The sequence below is a fragment of the Struthio camelus genome, chromosome 14, assembly GCF_040807025.1.
Source record: "Struthio camelus isolate bStrCam1 chromosome 14, bStrCam1.hap1, whole genome shotgun sequence".
In the NCBI taxonomy this organism is placed as follows: domain Eukaryota; kingdom Metazoa; phylum Chordata; class Aves; order Struthioniformes; family Struthionidae; genus Struthio; species Struthio camelus.
The window spans coordinates 13,653,977-13,671,229 of NC_090955.1; the positions used below are offsets into that span (position 1 = coordinate 13,653,977).

General features: G+C 41.9%; 1 protein-coding gene across 32 annotated transcripts in view; it reads left to right on the top strand.

Annotated features, from left to right (window-relative positions):
* SLC25A26 (solute carrier family 25 member 26) overlaps positions 1-17,253 on the top strand; it is a 115,656-nt gene that overhangs the window by 74,057 nt on the left and 24,346 nt on the right. For all 32 annotated transcript variants that reach the window (XM_068907636.1, XM_068907633.1, XM_068907634.1 and 29 more), the window contains 2 exons: positions 8,909-8,978; positions 17,136-17,200. In XM_068907636.1, coding sequence (XP_068763737.1) covers positions 8,909-8,978; positions 17,136-17,200 — 135 coding nt within the window. The remainder of the gene's footprint in view (positions 1-8,908; positions 8,979-17,135; positions 17,201-17,253) is intronic.

The following is a 17,253-nucleotide window of genomic DNA, read 5'->3' on the forward strand; positions in this document are numbered from 1 at the left end:
GGTGAGCATGCAAGTTAGAAACAGTTAGTAGAATCTTTTCTTAGATCACAATGACTTAAGAAGCAAAAGTAAAGAAGTGATGGTGATTTTAATAAAAAGCTCTTATGTTTATTTTAATATAGCATCCACTGGTATTCCGTGTGTTTTACATGTGTCCTTTCCCCTCCCAAGGTTCAAAAATATAGCAATTGGTCTTTTTTTTCCAGTGTAGGCACAGATTATTGATATAAATCGAGAAGGAGAAGGAAACTGTATTATGATATATTAGATATCAGGACAGATGTTGTAATTCTGCTCAGGTGATCTAGCATAGTGCTTCTCTGTCTTTGAGCCCAGGCCGTACTTGACTTGACTAACGCAATTTAGGAGTCTTCTCAGAGTTCAGGAAAAGAAGGGGTGCTTCAAGTCTCATTCGATGCCTGTAACACCAACCCTGGGAGAAGCACCCTGGCTGATTACCACAGCAGCAGTTTGGTCAGATTTAGGCTCTTTTAGATGGGACTAATGCTTCTGAGCCCATCTCGGAGCCAGCTGGCCAGGAAGAAAGATGGCAGAACATAGGTGCATAGGTGCATATGCTTCTCAAACAGCAGCCAAGCATGCTGCCATCCATATCAGATCAAATTTTGGAACAACATTGTAAATTACAGTTCCCTTGCATGTTGCCCTGGAATTTCCAGGGTGCCTCTGTAACTTGCTTTGGAAATACTAAAGTGTTTTGTTCATTGTGGAAATTGCAGATTTATAGGAAAATTCAGATTACAGATTTCACAGAAACGAAATTTTTGTGGATTATAGGGAGTCTAGCCCATCTCTCTTGCTTTGACTCTGCTGCTGAGAGTATGTAGTCTCCACTCAGATGAGCAAACCACTGTGGAGTCCATCCCTTCTACGTTATCTTGTATTCTGCTCTGTTTAGGGTTTTAATTCTGTAATTCTAATCATAATTTCTGAGCACCTACCAACAGCATATAAGGGATTTATTCATTTGTTGCATGTTCCATTTTATCCCATAATTTATCTGTTTTAGACATTACTGAGCAGAAAGACAACTGAAATATCTGCTTTAGGGATGTTGCAGAAATGTCGGGCATCAGTTTGTTCAACAAAATAAGGGTTTTAAAAAATCAGAGTCAAGAACCCACTAACTAGTTTGAGTGCAGCAACATCTCTTCAAAAATGCCTGCTTCTTATGGCTAAGTGGAAATGATCAGCTGAAAATCTGGGTATCCCTAGGACAGCAATGCTTTGTATAAGATAAGCCTTTCTCTTAGGTGAACCAAGGCTCAATCCTCTTGATTTTTATGTTTCTACTTGTTCGCTGTTGTTTCAGAGCCGGTAAGAGTTACTCCAAAACAGCTGTAAATGGAGAATGCTCTCTTTATAGACCAAATGTATTGTATGTCTGTAGAAAGGCTCTGGTAGTCAGTGAGAAGGGAAGGAGCAGGCAGGGCAGGACATAGATCTCAAATGAGTGTAATTGAAAAATAAGGTTTTGGGGTTTTTTTTTTTAAGAGGAAAAATAAACCTAGTATAGTGGGAACCTTTTGTGTTTTTCATTAGAAATGTCTGATTCTGAGATGAGACACTTGCGCATTGCTATGACTATGTAATGTCAGGGTCATGCTGACTTCACCCGCCAGCACATGTGCCAAAGATTGTTGCTCTTGCACACACAACCTCTCTAGGAGGGCTGTTGCAGACTGTGCTGCTTGGCTGGCCTGGGTCCTGCAAGGCAAGATAAAAATCTTGGACTGAATACAGCGGAGGTGAAGCTCTAGCTTCTCTGGCACTGAACGGAGCCAGAATTTCCCTATTAGTCTTAGTGATGGGCAAAACCCAAAGCTCTTAGAGTTTCTGCAGTTATAGTGCACTTATGTAATTCTTTTTCATTGGTTTTAGCCATAAGATGAGTTTACTCAAAGCTCTAAGTCTCTCAAATTAGCACGTGTTTTTACAAAGAGATGAATTTGGTTGCACCTTCAGAGTCAATAGCTGGAGTGAGGGAGCGGAGATACATGGGCAGATCTCTCTTGTGGGATTTTGCAATGACTGTGCTGACATGTGATAGCAGCGAAAGGCCCTGAAGAAGCAGAGGGTTGCTTCAAGAGAAGAAAACTGAAGAGTCCATGCAGACACATTGCCACCCTGTGAAATAAGCAGGGCATGGCAGTAAAGGGAATGGGGAGAGTCCAGCTACTCCTCCATGAGGTTGAGTAGTAACAGAAGGATGGTTGGGTCAGAACAGGAGGTCCCTGTGTTTGTTCCTAAGCTGATTTCTCTCCACATAGTGGAGAACACGCTTGGGACTGGGTTTACGTGTACTCAGGTCCCTTGTTTTCTCTCTAGGTTCAGCTGTTGTTTAACCTAGGCACAAGGGACCCGTGTTGAAAATGAACAGAGCTTGGGAAACTTGCTGGTGGACTGGACTCTAGATCTACATGAAGGCACTGGGCACACGTGCTCATTTGGTTGGTCCCCTTGATCCTCCCCTCCAGGATGCTCTGCTTCTGGGGGCCTCGCAGGCGGCCTGATTCGCAGTGTAGGGTGTGAAAAAGTCTGGTTGTGAGGGTGGGCTCAGACGTGCTTGTAATTGTCAGTGCAGACGTACTTTTAAGACGTACCCTAAGGCATGCTGTACATGTTCTGCTTAGTGGGTTTCCATCTTGTTTGGAGTTCATTGCACCTGATTTTTAAAGTTAATAAGAATGAAAAGTTTACAGAATGCTTCTGCCCAGGCAGCTGGGGTCCTGAGCAGTAATATGTGTTTATAACTCCACCACTGAAACAATAAACCACATGCTATTTCCCTCCTAAAATTTACAATCAAACCTGTTGCTGTTTAACAGAACAAGTAGAAAATAGAGGAATGTAGCCAAACTGGGCATAAAGTGCCTTTCCCTGCTCTATAGTTAGGTGACAGCTTTCCTTTTTTCCTGGAGAAGCGGTCTAGTATTTCTTTTCTGCTGTGCTCAGCTGCTTGTAAGTCAAGAGTAAATGAAACCCAGGCCCAGCTTTAAACCCATTTCCTTGCAAGCTGCGTAGTAAGTGTTCTACCATACCTTGCTCCTCCTTTGAGTAACGATCAGGCTGATTTAAGGATTAAATCCTAATGGTTAAATAACGCTAACGTGTCTGCCGTTTGCTTAGGTGCTGTATCACAAAAACAGATTTGCACGGCGGCGTTTCAAGGCGTGATGTAACTTGCAGCCAGTGCGGAGCGCACATTCCTTTAGCATAACGGCTGCATTTTTCTCACAAAAGAACAATGTAGCCAACAGCTGTTCGGCTAACAGCCCTCACTTTATTAGTGTCACAATAACTGTCATTCACGCAGCCTTTAAGCACAGTCAAAGGAATGCTCTCCGCCATCTGCACTGAAGAGCAAGAAACAAACGCAATCATTACTTACAGCACTGCAGACACATTTGAAAAAGTCAGATGGTCTTGGATCGTCAATGCGCCATTTGAAACAGCAGAAGTAAAACAGACTCGTGCAATTTATAGATACAGGGCTGGATTGTGATGCTCTTGATCACGCTTAGACCGCGAGCAGTTCTCTGGAAGTCGCTGAGCCTGCCAGTGATGTCTGGGGGAAGAATATAGATGTAATCCGTGTAAAGGGCTCACCATTTGACTCGGACACTTTCTTCTTGCTGAAGAATCTTAGACCCATATAATTCTTGCATGTTAGTTTATTCACACTAGCCTACATGGAGCACACGTTTATTAGCAGGTAGTAGTAGCAGTGCACCTGCTAAAAAAAATTGTTCTAACTCTGAAGTGTTTTTTTTCCTTCCCAGACACATAGCTGTGACTTCACACCATGGAAGCTGAGAGTGTCTGGCGTATTACGTTCTGCCTTGCCATGGGAGCACTATTTTGAAGACGTTTTCTTTAACCAGGCTTTTAGCACATCCATTTTGATTTACGTTCCAATGGGTCACAGACATCAATGCAGTATTATGTGGGGAGAGAAAGGGAATGAAACGCTTTTAACATGAAAAATATGCTGTTGCATGTAGGCCAACTTTTGTTCTTTTTCTCTCAATTTATCTGGGATTTGGGTGGGTTTAAGTTCTAGGGCCAGATTCACTGCTGGCATAAGCAAGCACAACTCCATTAGTGTGATAGTAGTCTCAACGTTTATGTCAACAGTGAACTTAGATTACTGAATTTTTCCCATGTTAGGGCTTGCATGTTTCCTGCAAGATAATATACACATACACTGCACATGTGCTGCACATATGCACAAAGCAATTCACTGGGGAGGACATTAGGCTCATTGCTTTTCCACTTTGTGTGTAGAAACTGCAATCTGCTTATGAATTTTTTGCTTCTCCTATAGCTAATGTGCCATGCATCTGTAAGAACCAGCCATGCAGAATGCCCCATTGCTAGTAAAATACCTAGTAGCAAAGGCAAGCATGAAGAATGCTTTTCTTTCCTTAGTCTGCAGGATTATGCATACACACAAATCAATATGATTAATTCAGAGAGTTTTTTCCCCTGTTATCATGAAGTTGAACATTGCCTGGAACAGAGGGGTGCATAGAAATACTACAGATGCTTATCATTGGAGTGAATTGTAATATTTACTCAGCTGCAGACCTAGTTTAGAGCATGCCGTAAGCCCTGCTTGCCTTTTAATGGCTGAAGAATAATAAGGCATCTGCCTTAGAGGTGTCTCATTCTCTCCAGCACTTCTTGCAGCTTTTGGGATATTGGTCTGGTCAGCAGGTGTGAGAGAGAGATGTGAGTGGTGCACTTTACCAGTGTCACCGTAGCCTGGGGGTCCTGAATATATAGGCCAAAACCCCACTGTGCTTCAAGCACAAAGCCGAAAGATGATCTCTTCCCCAAACGCTTACCACAAATGTAAAGCAAAGATGGCAGGCACATAGGTAAGGGGTTACGTGAACTAGTAAAAAATTATTGGGCAGCTTGAGGCCAGCTGTCCTCAACATATGTGAAGCCTCGTCAGTGCCGCGCTTTTGCAGGCACCATAAAATTCTTCCCGTATTTAAAGGAGATAATCTTTTCTTTTTTTGTTTGTTGTTTAGAGAGTGAAAGGCCTTTGATACATCCTAAGACTATTCCAAAGTAGCTTTTGCTGAGTAAAGGGGGTGTCCAGGTCCTTTTGTATTCTCATATTAAAGGAGCTAAATAATGGCTATGATGAGAAATAGAGGACAGTGGCCTATGGGATCAGTAGGAAAAGAAAGTATTGCTTTTCTTTCTCTACCTACATATAAACTTGGACTCTTCTCTGCAGACATTGTCCCTGTGAAAACTTGGAAATCTGTGTTCAGGCTTCCCACTGTGTCCAGCCCCTGGAGGACACACCCGCTGTATCGCTTTACACGGGGCAGCAATGCACAGCGAGTTTTACATATAGATCACATATGAGTGTTTACAAAAAAAAAAAAAAAAAAAAAGGCATGTGATTGAGCTGGGAAGCTGCAGAGGGCCCCAACTGTACAAGTTTCCGTGTGCTTCAGCCAGAAGATTTATTTCCAATTTGTTATTCATAAGGGAAGAGCGAGAGATTGGGATGGGGTCCTTTGAAGTGGGAAACAAAGTCTTCTATTCAGCCTTCAGCTTAATAGAATACACATGACAGAGGCTTGGCATGGCGGCCTGCTTTCATGTAATGTGCTTGCTGTCATTTTGCTTTCCTAGGCTGCAAATACTAGTGGGAATGGGTATTGCCCAGAAAAAGTCTCATTATCTCATGCTGCCTTCTGTAGGTCAAGCCTAGCATAATCAGGTGGGAACTATTTGTGGGGAGAGGGAACCAGGCTGATCAAATTGGGGCAATTATGTTGCTAATAATTCCCTGTTTATACTATCGTGCTAAAATGACACATGTAGAAAAAGCCGTGTAATTACAGTGCTTATGCAGGCACCTCTGCGTGGGCTTAACCGGTTCTAGGGCTCTGCATGGGGAGTCCTGAAACATGGGCTTTAATCCTGCCTCTGACACTAATCTGGCACGTGACCTCAGGCGCATCGCTTTATACCTCTCCCAGGTCTGCCTGGGCTGAGCGGCAGCATGTACTGAGGGAAAGCTGCTCTGAGCTGGTACAGCATCAGGGTAGTGGAGCTGTGACTTAGGCACTACGTCACCGCAGTCAGTATTTTGAGGATGAGTGATAATTGCATGTATTTCTTTTCAGGAACTAGGTACTGGTTGTTGCCTGTATTTTCAAGCCTGTAATAGCTTCTGTGCTTTGCTCTGTGTTGTGCTAGGTGCAGCACAAAGTGGAATGTTTTTAAAGACCTTACAAGCCCATCTTACTGTAAAGCCCTGTCAATCAGTGGGTCCTTGGGCTATGAAAGAAAACATGTGTGACCTTCAACACATCAGCTTGGCCTGCAGCACGAGTGCGGTTAGGAAGAACATGGGCCAGGGACTTGCCTGTCCTCTTGGCCCTGCGCCGCTCATTCCTTTGGTTTCCCCTCCTTCTGGGCTGCTGCACTTGTTCCCCGCTTCTCTCTGCTTCGCATGTTCAGGTCTGGAACTCCGGGTGAATCACCAAAATCAGAGATGGAAAGAAATGCATGAGGTCATCTCAGCCAGCCCTTGCCAATGCAGGATGATTCCCTACGGAACGATCTTGAGTGCCTTCTCCAGTCTATTTTTAAATGACTCAAAGGAGAGGGCTTTCCTCTCTTCCCTGGGGAGACTGGCTCCACAGTTTAATAGACCTCACTGTTGGGGAATTTTCTTCCTGTTCTCCAGCCTCAATTCTCCTTTTGCCTAATTTAATTGAAGTGTTCCTAACTCCACCCTTCTAAACAATTTTCCATACTTGCAAGACTCTTGCAGTTACCTGTTGTTAGTTTGCAAGCTGAACAGATGGGAATTCATCAGTTTGCCTTGCTTGGCAAAGGCTCTTTGTACAGAACTGTACTAGGAAGTCAGGTTTTATCAGAAACTGGATTTCAGAGCTGCATGCCAACAAATAGGATTGACCTTTTGCTTCTTCTTTGGGCAATGCCATTAACGTAAACCTAACTGAGACCAGGCTGGGCTTCTGGCAAAGCCGTAGAAGTCTACGTTACTGTTCTAGCTTTCCTGTTAGTCCTCCAGCAGATCTTCCATAGTGGTTTTTGCATAACTGCTCTGAATTCCAGGGTCTAGTTGTAGATGCATACGTACTTGAGGAATGTTTAATTAAAAAACACAGTTGCTCTGTTTCGATCAAGTAGCCCCAGCAGTTAAATTTCTAAATCCCGATTTTCAATTTGAGTTTTCTTAAGCACCTGAGGTTTTAGGAGAGTGGGTTTTGAAAATGGGATTTATGCTTTGATAATGCTAAGATGTTTTGGAAAATAGCACTCTTTGTCTTATGGAATGCGCATGTCCTACAGCAGGACCAACTTGCAAGAAAACAGGATGTCCAAAGAGTGTAAGTTATTCCAGAAAAGCAATTTAAGGGTTTGAAGAATTACAAGTCCTTATTTATTTATTTATGAGATGAAAATCAGTTTGTGCTGCGGGTGACAGCAGAATAGCAACGCGTACTGAAAACACCAGGAAAAAGAATGGCTAGCATTAAAGACACTGAAATCCCTTTAGTGCTTTCGTAAAGCAGAGCTGCAGCTATTTAGCTGTGGCAAGATACCAAACAACATTGTGGCTGGCCATTGTTGTTTGAACAGTTTGATTTTTAAAACATTCGACTGAAGTATAACCACCAGCCAAGTTGGAACACGCGAGTCGCAAGGACAGCGCATTAAATGAAGAGTCAGCAAAAGAGGGAAGCAAGAATCCTAGTGCCCCAGTGGACTGTGGTCATATTGCAGGTTGGGAGGCTGAGAGCAATATCTCAGCCTAGCGTGGCTATCAGGTTGCTTTCAAGAATATTTTATAGCATAGAAATAATACAGCTTTAAAAAAAGTGAGATAGTGCCACAGCTATAAAATAGAATTATTGATTTCTCTGCGGTAGGGCTCAGAAGAGCCAAAGTTCCCGTCCTTTTTTGCTAAGCACTCTTCTTAACATAACAAAATGGAAATCCCTACTCCAGAGAGCTTCCACGGTTAAGCATTTGAGGAGACAGAAAAGGGGAAGATGAAGTGTGGGTGGAGGAGGAGAGAACGAGGTGACCGTAGCGGGCGTAAAAAAAAAAAACTCCATCCCAATATGCCTTGGCCTTTGATGCTGATACCAATCTGACTCATCAAACTATGTTTGACTTGATCCTTAATACTTGTTTTTAGAAGGCACTGTTGGTGTTACTGGTTTTTGACGTACGTGTTTAAATGATGTTATGAATTAAATGGATTGGAATATGGTGTGTGGGAGCAGTGGAGAGAAAAAGGGTATGTGGTCCCTAATGACACCAAGCGAAAAGCAAAGATACACCTGCTTTGCAATATAATAGGAGTGATAAGAGTAATTTTTTAATGATGGGGTTTTTGGGGGGAGAGGGCTAGAAGAGGCTGGTTTACAAAGTGTAGAGGGACAAACAGGATTCTTCTCTCATGGAACCAGGGGCTGTTCGTTCTAGATGGGGGCGTTTGGTGCCACTGGGCTGAACTGATACTGGTTATTGCATGACCCCCCACCCCACCCTCGCAGTGGTCTGCTTTGCACTGCCAAAAAGAAAATAAATTCACAGAATATTTGCAAAGTTGCATGCCCACAGGCTTAAATACATACATATGAAATCCCTGAAAGCAATTTGCTTCAAGCCTCCTCAGTTCCAGACATCTTTCTCAGCCCATCTGCTTGTTCGAGTACACAAGTTCCTTGGGAAAAATCACTTATTACATCACTGAAAAATGCCACAAAAATAGCTTTTCATTTAAGTTCCCATCCTCAGAGTTAACTCACATGGGGATCAGATAGATTCAAACATTTAATAACTTTTTATTTTTCTTTCTCTTTAAACACAGGATCTCTGGTCATGGAAGCAGGGTCACGTGGTGGATTCTTGGCAGTCAGCAGTCTGTGGAGCTTTTGCAGGTGCAAAGGATTATATGTTATACTGGGAAAGACTAAAGAAGAAAGGGAAAAATGTGCAAATCTATTAAGTATAGCAGAGCAGCATTCTTTTGTAATTCAAGTTTGTTTAGAAGAAAACGGATCCAGTTGTTGTTTGGAAGAAGGAAAGTCAGCAAAGGAAAGAGAAGGGGGGGGGGGAAGACAGACTCAAACAGGGTGTCTGTTTGAAAGACAACCAATTTGTTTTTGACAAATTTCTGTTCTTTAAAAACCAAGGGCCTGTCAGTCAGGCTTTGTGACTATTTCAAAGCTGATCTGTAAAATGCTCATCCAGGGGAAACTTTGCTTGGGTGCGGGTTTGTGCAGCTGTCTGCTCTGAGCCGTTCCCCAGGGGCTGAAGTGATTGCGGTGAGAGGCCATGATTCACCATCCATGTGACAACTCTGACAGCCATGTAGATTAACTAGAGTCAGGAGAGCAGAGGCTAGCGCTGCACCAGCCCCAAGGCAAAAGCCTTCCACAGTGCGGAGGATGAAACATCTGGGCAATCTCCAGACACTAGAGCAAGAATAAAGAGTGGCAGAATACAATGCTGCACTATTTATTACCAAACAAGCCAGAAGTTAATTGAATTCTTCAGGAGGCTTCTTTCTTGATTTTAGCCTACTGTAGATGTTTCAAAAAAACTTAAAAAAAAAAAAAAATCAATTAATGACTCATCAGTATAGCTGACAAGTTAGAGGGAGTAGAGATTCAACTGTCTTAATAGAAAAAGCAGATTAGTAGTTAAGAGATGGATAGCCAGAGCTTTTCCCCAAGGAGCTAAAATACTTTTTAAGATTCCAAATCAGTAACAGAATATGTGGAAAAAATAAATCCTGTTAAAAAAGAAATTATAGCATTTCTTGAAATAGAGATTATCAAAAGCAAAGCTTGTTCTTTGATGACTTACAAAATCAGAGCCATTACTTCATATGCAATTTTTAAAAATAAGCTCTGTTAGGGGAATTGAACTATTAATAGCAGCCGAGTTCCAGCTGAGGTTAAACTATTGAGGCTTCATTTTGATAGGCACTGCGCTAAGAGAGGATTCAATTGCTTTAATTGCACACAGTTTAGTAGGTAGGTGCACAAGCTGTGAGGGAATGGTTTAGGTAGAATTGATTCTATTTTGAGGTGGAGGGGGATATAGTATATGATCTTTTGTAGTCTCATCCAGCCTTATTTTCCAAGTTTATATAACGGGAAGGGACTTTTATTCTCCCTAAGATTTGGTCTAATTTTGGATTTTACACTGCCTTAATCAAATCAGTGTGAACAAAATCAGAGAGCTTATATTGAAACAGAGCGTGCTTTTTGTTTTGAACCAAAAAAAGCTATCAGATTAAAAATGCTTTAACATGCAATCTGTATGTCTGCAGGTGTAATAGGGGATTCTTAATTTAACTCTGATCTTTTTACAGTCATATAGATACAAAAACTGTGTTCAGGCATGTTTAGAGAGCTGGAAAGGTTATCTGATTTACCCAAGGCCTTGAGGAGTAATTTCCTGAAGTCCAGTTCAGTGCCTCAATTGGAAATCTAACCCAGTGTCTCCATTTCCTTCTCTGTAACTCTTGATTCTGGCCAGTTGTGCTCGGACTTGCTACAATTTGATGGATCTCTGATAGTGTCTGCTCACTTTCTAGTAGAAATATTGCAGAAGGAGCTTCCAGAGGCACAGTCATGCGTGAACGGTTTGCTACCCTTTGGCACACACTTGGGAGACCTTGCACTTTGTGCTCCGGGAGATACCAAGCACAAGTCAGCACAGAGACTTCCAGGTTCATGGTGGTGGTAGATGAGAGGGTTCAGTCTAAATGACTTCAGAGGAACTATTCCCACAGCAGAAATCTTTGAAGAACCGGAGTCTTATTTGGTAGATCGTGTTATAATTGGTGATAATATATTCTGCTGTAGTACCTGATGCTTCTAGCTTCAGTTCCTCCACTCTTCTTTTTCTTCGTTGCTCTTTCCTTCCCTGTTCTTTCCTTTCCAGCACCAGTATTTTTTAAATGCTTCCATCATTTGTCCTCTGAGGGCCTGCTTCAAAACTTACAAGATTAATTTGGTTTTGGATCAGAACCTTACTCTTCTATCTCCATTCACTCCCTTTGTAGATATGTGATAGGCAGGCCCAGTATTGATCTAATCAGGCACTGCATCCATTCTGTTTTGCTGAAAATATTCAGTGCCTTTGCTGAGTGGAGGAGGTGGAAAAATAATTTCCTGCCTTCTGAAGATGGAATCCACAATTAAAAACCATTAACGACCTACTTACAGCTTCAAACAAGGGGAACAAAAAACAAATCAAACTCTTCCTTATCCCTTTCTCCTGACCCCCAAGTCTCCCAGTACCCTGTGAATAAAATGTATATGTGCATCAACATGATTTAAATTCACCTTGAAGGGAGGGAGGAGGAGATTATTCAGAAAACAGCCTTTAAACGCAGAGATGCTATCGAATGCCACCATAGTAGCAGTGGGATGGAGAAATCACGCAGGCATGTTTTTCTCCTGTGTTCTTTGCTTGAATTCAATACATTCTAAAAATGTATTAGAAGTCCCAAGAGGCAGGGCAATAAGCTGAAGCAAACTGAAAGAAAAGTCCTGTTTAGCTTCCCTGTATGATGTGCACACATTACATGCGTGCCTGTGTGTGCTTGTTAGTTCCTAGTGAAATCATAATTGATTATTTGGCAAAGAAGGAACAAAGAGCAACAGTATATTGAATTCCATCCCAAATGCCTGTGAAATGGCAGTAACTTAAGCCAAAGTGCTGTGAGAGGCTTGACTCTTCCTTGTTGTGTGCAGATGTGTAAAATATATATATGCAATCTGTGGGCTTTTTATAGAAAGATAATAGACAGGAGCATAAATACCAGTTAGAGATTTGGAATCCTCTCTGTGTCATCTGTTAATAATTTAATCCCTAGAGGCCTTGTCCAGCTTTATTGTTATCTCTCATGTCTTAGCTAATGGAGTGGTTTGGAACAGTCTAGGAGAGAAGGAGGTACCTGAGCAGGCAGCTGGGGAGGAACCTAAGGGTAGATCTGCAGTATATTTTAAGCCTAAGGTTGCATTTGAACCAACCTCGTGTCTGAGCTGTTTGAGTACCAGCCCAGGTTTGGGCAGAGATTTTGACAGGCTCGAGGCAGGTGAGGCAAGCATGTCCGTGCACTGCAGACAGGCCAGAGGTGTTTGCTGTGCCTAGCACTGGAGTCTTCTCTGGGCTTGGCTGGCACAGCCGGCTCGTTCTGCCCCCAAAATGGTATCGGGGCAAATTGTCCCGGGAGAAGCATTTTGGCAGGTTTCGTATGTCTTCCACGGAGCTGGGTCCACGGCAAGGAAATTCTGCCGTCAGCTACTGACTGTGGTTGGGAGAGCAAAACGCTGCCCTAAACCAGTAGGGCAGCTCCTGCTTGTCAAAGAACTTGAGTGTCAATTTAACACGATTGAAAATTGTCCCTACTAAAGACGCCTTCTTTCTCCCAGAACGTGTGGCTTAACGTTAATAATTTATGCTCTGTGGTAACAGAGTCACAGACAAAGAATGGAGGTGCAAGCCTCGTGAATAATAAAGCACTAACAAGAGCTTTTTGCACATTAACGGGGAAGATTTCCCATCATTTTTTGTTTTGATTTAATTAACTCTGACAAGATTACATGCAGTGTCTAAAAGCCTCTTTAACGCTACAGCTCTGAATAAATTTTGGAGTAGTGTTCAAGATTTCAGTTCTTTTGTCTACTTGGACCGTGCTTCTAAATCTAAATTGCTAAAATCACAGGAGAAGAAATGCTTTGTCTCTTGGTACTTCTGCTCAAAGTTGGAGAGGTTCTTTTCTGGGTGATTTTACCCCATCATTATTGGGAATTATTTCTGCAGTCATAAAGGAAAAGGATAAAAATCTCCTTAAAAAATTAACCTAATATTAATAAAAAACAAGTTGAAATAAGAACTGATTGAGTGAAGAGTTCTGAAAAAGACCATCTGTGAGTCTAGAAATCAGAGTTTAAGAGGATGTTGTGAGGTCTAGTAGGGTAGCATTAGACCTGACGTTTTTCAGCCTTAATTTAGGCTTCAGTCCTAAATCTGCCCTGGGGAACCTTCAGATAGCAGTATAGAAAAAATAGCGAAGACAGGCAATAATACAGGTCAACTGGACTTTTTGTGTTTTCCTAAGGAGAGCCATTCAACCAGATACATTTTAATAGTCCAACAGAAGTTCTTATCTCTTGAAACAGGCTTGACCTACAGAGTAGGAACGATGTTTCAGAAGGGGTGCTGGGGTCAAGCTAAACAATGGAAAGTCAGAATCAGGAGAAACCCCTGTGATGTCTGGCCAAAAGGGTTCCCTGGGTCCTTTAGAGTGGGTAAAGGAAAAGTTAAAGTAATGAGGAAAAAAGATGCAGAGACTAAAGAGGAACTTGCTTTCCTCCCTTCATAGGATCTCACTTGAGGAGTATCTGAAAGAACCAGTGGCATATTTTGCTATAGCAGCAGCAAATGTGCAGGCACCCACCTTACTGCTAGGATCTAGGGCAATATGTACTTCTTAAAGGAAGTATTTCACTTCATTCTGATGTGTTTCAATTTTTATTAAAACACGACGCTAGAAAGGGTAGAAAATGACAGTAGGAAACTAGGAGAATGTCCAAATCTTCATGAATTTTTGCTCTTATTGCCCAGTAAAGAGAAATTGTTCTTTTGGCCTCAGTTTAGCAGGTGTGCGTTACTATCACTTTCACCAAGAACCGGTCGTTAGGCAAGTATGAGCAGCAGAGGGATTTTCTGTTTAACACTCTGCTGTTAGGAAAGTTTAGGCTGCTCAGTTGACATGTGTGAATATAGCGTCCATGTAATTTCTCAGGAGACAGGTAATGAATTTTCAGATACTGTGTGAAGCATTCTTTTCCCATTAGAGGAGTTTGTCACTCTGCTAGAAGTATTAACAAGCCAAGAGCTTTTTCCCTACATGCAAATCCATCTTTATGCCAACTCACAGAGACGAAGTCACCCCTAGGTCCTTCTAGGACAAGGGAAAGAATGAGCCTTCTCCAAGAGTGAGTCAGTGAGTGAGTCATCTGCGCACAGACCACCTCCGAAGGGTATCTTTTTCTTTTTGTCAACTCTTCAGAGAAGCCAGAGAGATCAGGAATGTACGATTGGATGTGGTTGAGCCTTTTTTTCCCCCTGATACTTTGATATCTAGTTTTCCTAGTTGCACAGTTGAGCAGACAGCAGCCCTTTGTGGCAGCTCTTGGAGGAGTCGGTGATGGCGGGATTGGACTAGACAAGTGACAGACCGTTGAAAGATCTGTAGGGCCTTCCTGTGTATTGGACAATCCGGTGCACACGCTCTTGCTTTGAATGATTATACTCTGGCTGCATTGGTTTGTATCTGTTTTATTAATCTGATGACTGGAACAGTCATATTGTAATAAGTTCCTTTACCTAGTTGAAGTAGGTGGGACTCAACAGTACCTCACAAGCTGTAGCCTGTTTTTGGAGATCTGTAAAACAGAGTCAAGGAGGTCACTTTAAAGTCACCTTGATGGGTTAAGGATGGAGCAAATTATTTTTCTCAGACTCATTGCCTTCAATAAAACATAGTTCTCAGTAGAGGCTAGTTTTAAGCTTGTGTTTTTGTCAAGCATATATAAACTTGTGTTTAATTTAGTCACTATACTGCTGCTTGTTGTGCTTATGAAGCACTTTATTGTTGCTATTGTGATTCTAAATGGATTGGTAAATCTATACCAAATAATTCCCAGTGACAGAAAAAGAAATAATGAAATGTTAACAACAGGAGAGCTTGAAAGATCTAGATGTTAGCTGAGAAAAAATGAAAACCTAATCAGCCTTGATTAAACCTTTTAGATAAGAACATTTGGGAACATTGTATCAGAATAAATTGTACTTACTCTAATCCTTCTATCAGCCAAGATTGAATCTTCTGCCAATAAGAAGCTCTTAGGACTGAATGCTTATACAAGTTGCCAGAGTCTGAAAAGGAAAATAAGTTAGTCTTACCAAAGCGTTACTGTCAGCTCTATAGCTGAGTGATGCATTGAGATCTTTACTTGATACAGGACTAACAGCCATGTGGTTCACTGTTTAATTTTATCTTGCTCTGTGGGCAAAGGAAAGGCTTCTACATCCAAACTTGTAAATCGAGTACTTTCCGTGGAGATTATTTTTACTACTCTAAAAATATATCACTGACATGAGTACCAAAGTTTCTAACCAGATCATTCTCTCAAAGCCTTTGGGTCATTTAGTCAAAAACTGGCTGACGTTGAAAAGATTGTTGACCTTAAATGAGGACCAAGAATGGGCTGAGATTATGATTTCTGTGTTGGCTTGTTGAGTACAACCCATTTTTCTACTTTTTTTTTTTTCTGAAGCATCACTGCTAGAAAGCTTCTGGCAAAGTGAAATTGGCGGGTCAACCTTCTGGGAGCAGAAGCTCTTGCTCTGAGCTAGGCACTCGCCGATGTTGGTTAACTCTCCTTCCATGCATTCTTGTTTGAGATCCAAGGAGTCGCATGTTTGCCTTCCTACACGTCCTAAATTGTCATGGAACGTTCCTTAATTACCCTTAAGAGTCAACACAGGGTGCCAGCTGGCCTGGCCCCCCTTCTGACAGAAGTCAGGATTTTAGTATTTTAAAGCTAAGGTGACTGAGGGAGAGGGATACAGGCAAAAACACCAGCCAGTGGAGAAGATTTTTTTTTCATTACTTTACAGCTTTTTAAAAAATTGTGTCCTCCCATCCCAAGAGAAGGGAGATCAATTTTTCTACATTCCATAAAACTTGGAACATAAGATAGATTATTTTTAGTTTATTCCCTGGACACTGTGTAGGCTTCAGGCTTTGGAGCCGCTTCATTCCCCGCTCTAGCAGATGCAGGATTTATACAAGCTCCGGAGAAGAAAAGAAGGGAAGAAAAGAGAGAGAGAGAGAGATTCGAAACAAATCTCTCTCTCCTGTCTTCCCTCCTTTCTTCCCCTGTCTTCACTAACTGCTGTGCTACTCCTGCATTTTAACTGTTTCCTTCATTTCACCTTTTCCTGAACAGGAATTAACTTGTTTAAAACATTGAGAACAGAGGAAGGAGAGAGTTATTAGAGTTAATTTTAGGATGAGGAGGAATAAGGCAAAGGGAATAAGAGCCTGGGAGAAAAAGCAGCAAAACCTAGTCCCTAAGTAGCATGAGAGGCCGCGGCTGTAGCCGCAGGGTTAAAATATGGAGAAATACGCAAATTTATGAGTGAGACACGCACAGGGATAAGCCTAAGATTTCTGGCTTTCAGTAAGAAAGCAGCTGAGCTGGCTGCTCTGAGTGAAAGTAATGAGCTCAAAGGGTGATGTTTGGGAGCGATTACAGACAGTAAAAATGCCTGTGAGGAGATGACGACACTTGTAGGCACTCGTGGTGGCAGACTTCTGACAATTTCAAAACTCTTGGGCAGTTCCAGGTTGTTACTTTCAGAAATGGAGCTGATCCTCTTCCTTCCATCCCAAGCACTGGCCTGTCGTCTTTTCTAGAAACAGAATCCCAGGTCTAACGTTCAAAGTCCTGATCCTGTCTATATAAACCTGTATATGTCTGTATTTGTATATGTCTTGTGGGCAGGCCTGAAACATGTGCTTTTCAGGTGCCTAGCATCTTTCCTCTCTTTTTATTCCATCTTTATAGTATTTGAATGGTCAAATTTTAATTCTCAAGACAGAACACAACAGAATGTGCTTATTTTTCTTTCTCGGCAAGTGGGTAAGCAGGTTCTTTCTGTCATGCTTGTCTGTAGAAGTTGAAAGTGGAATTTGTTATCCTTATATTGTAAAGTTTTCATATGTTTATATATGTACAGAGACAAAAGAGTACAAATCTCATCGGGAGTGTTTAGATTTACAGTTAATAGTATAGAGCAGTTTTTCTATAAGTCAACACACAGGAATAAAGCACTCTGTGTACAGACATTTGACAAATATACCTGTTTTCTGAAGCGAGGAAATGTGCTGTAGGCATTAATAATGAAGCAATGTTGACCATAGCCATGGGAATTAGAGGTAGTGTGGCATTCATATTCAACCAACAATGTCTCACTTGTGTTTGGTATTTTAATTTGCTCAGGTGGATTTGCAGCTGCAATCACCACACCTCTAGATGTAGCGAAGACGAGAATTATGTTGGCAAAGGTAAGCGGTGGAGGGGGCCGACAGACAAGCGGGTGAATGGCTTGTGTAGTTTC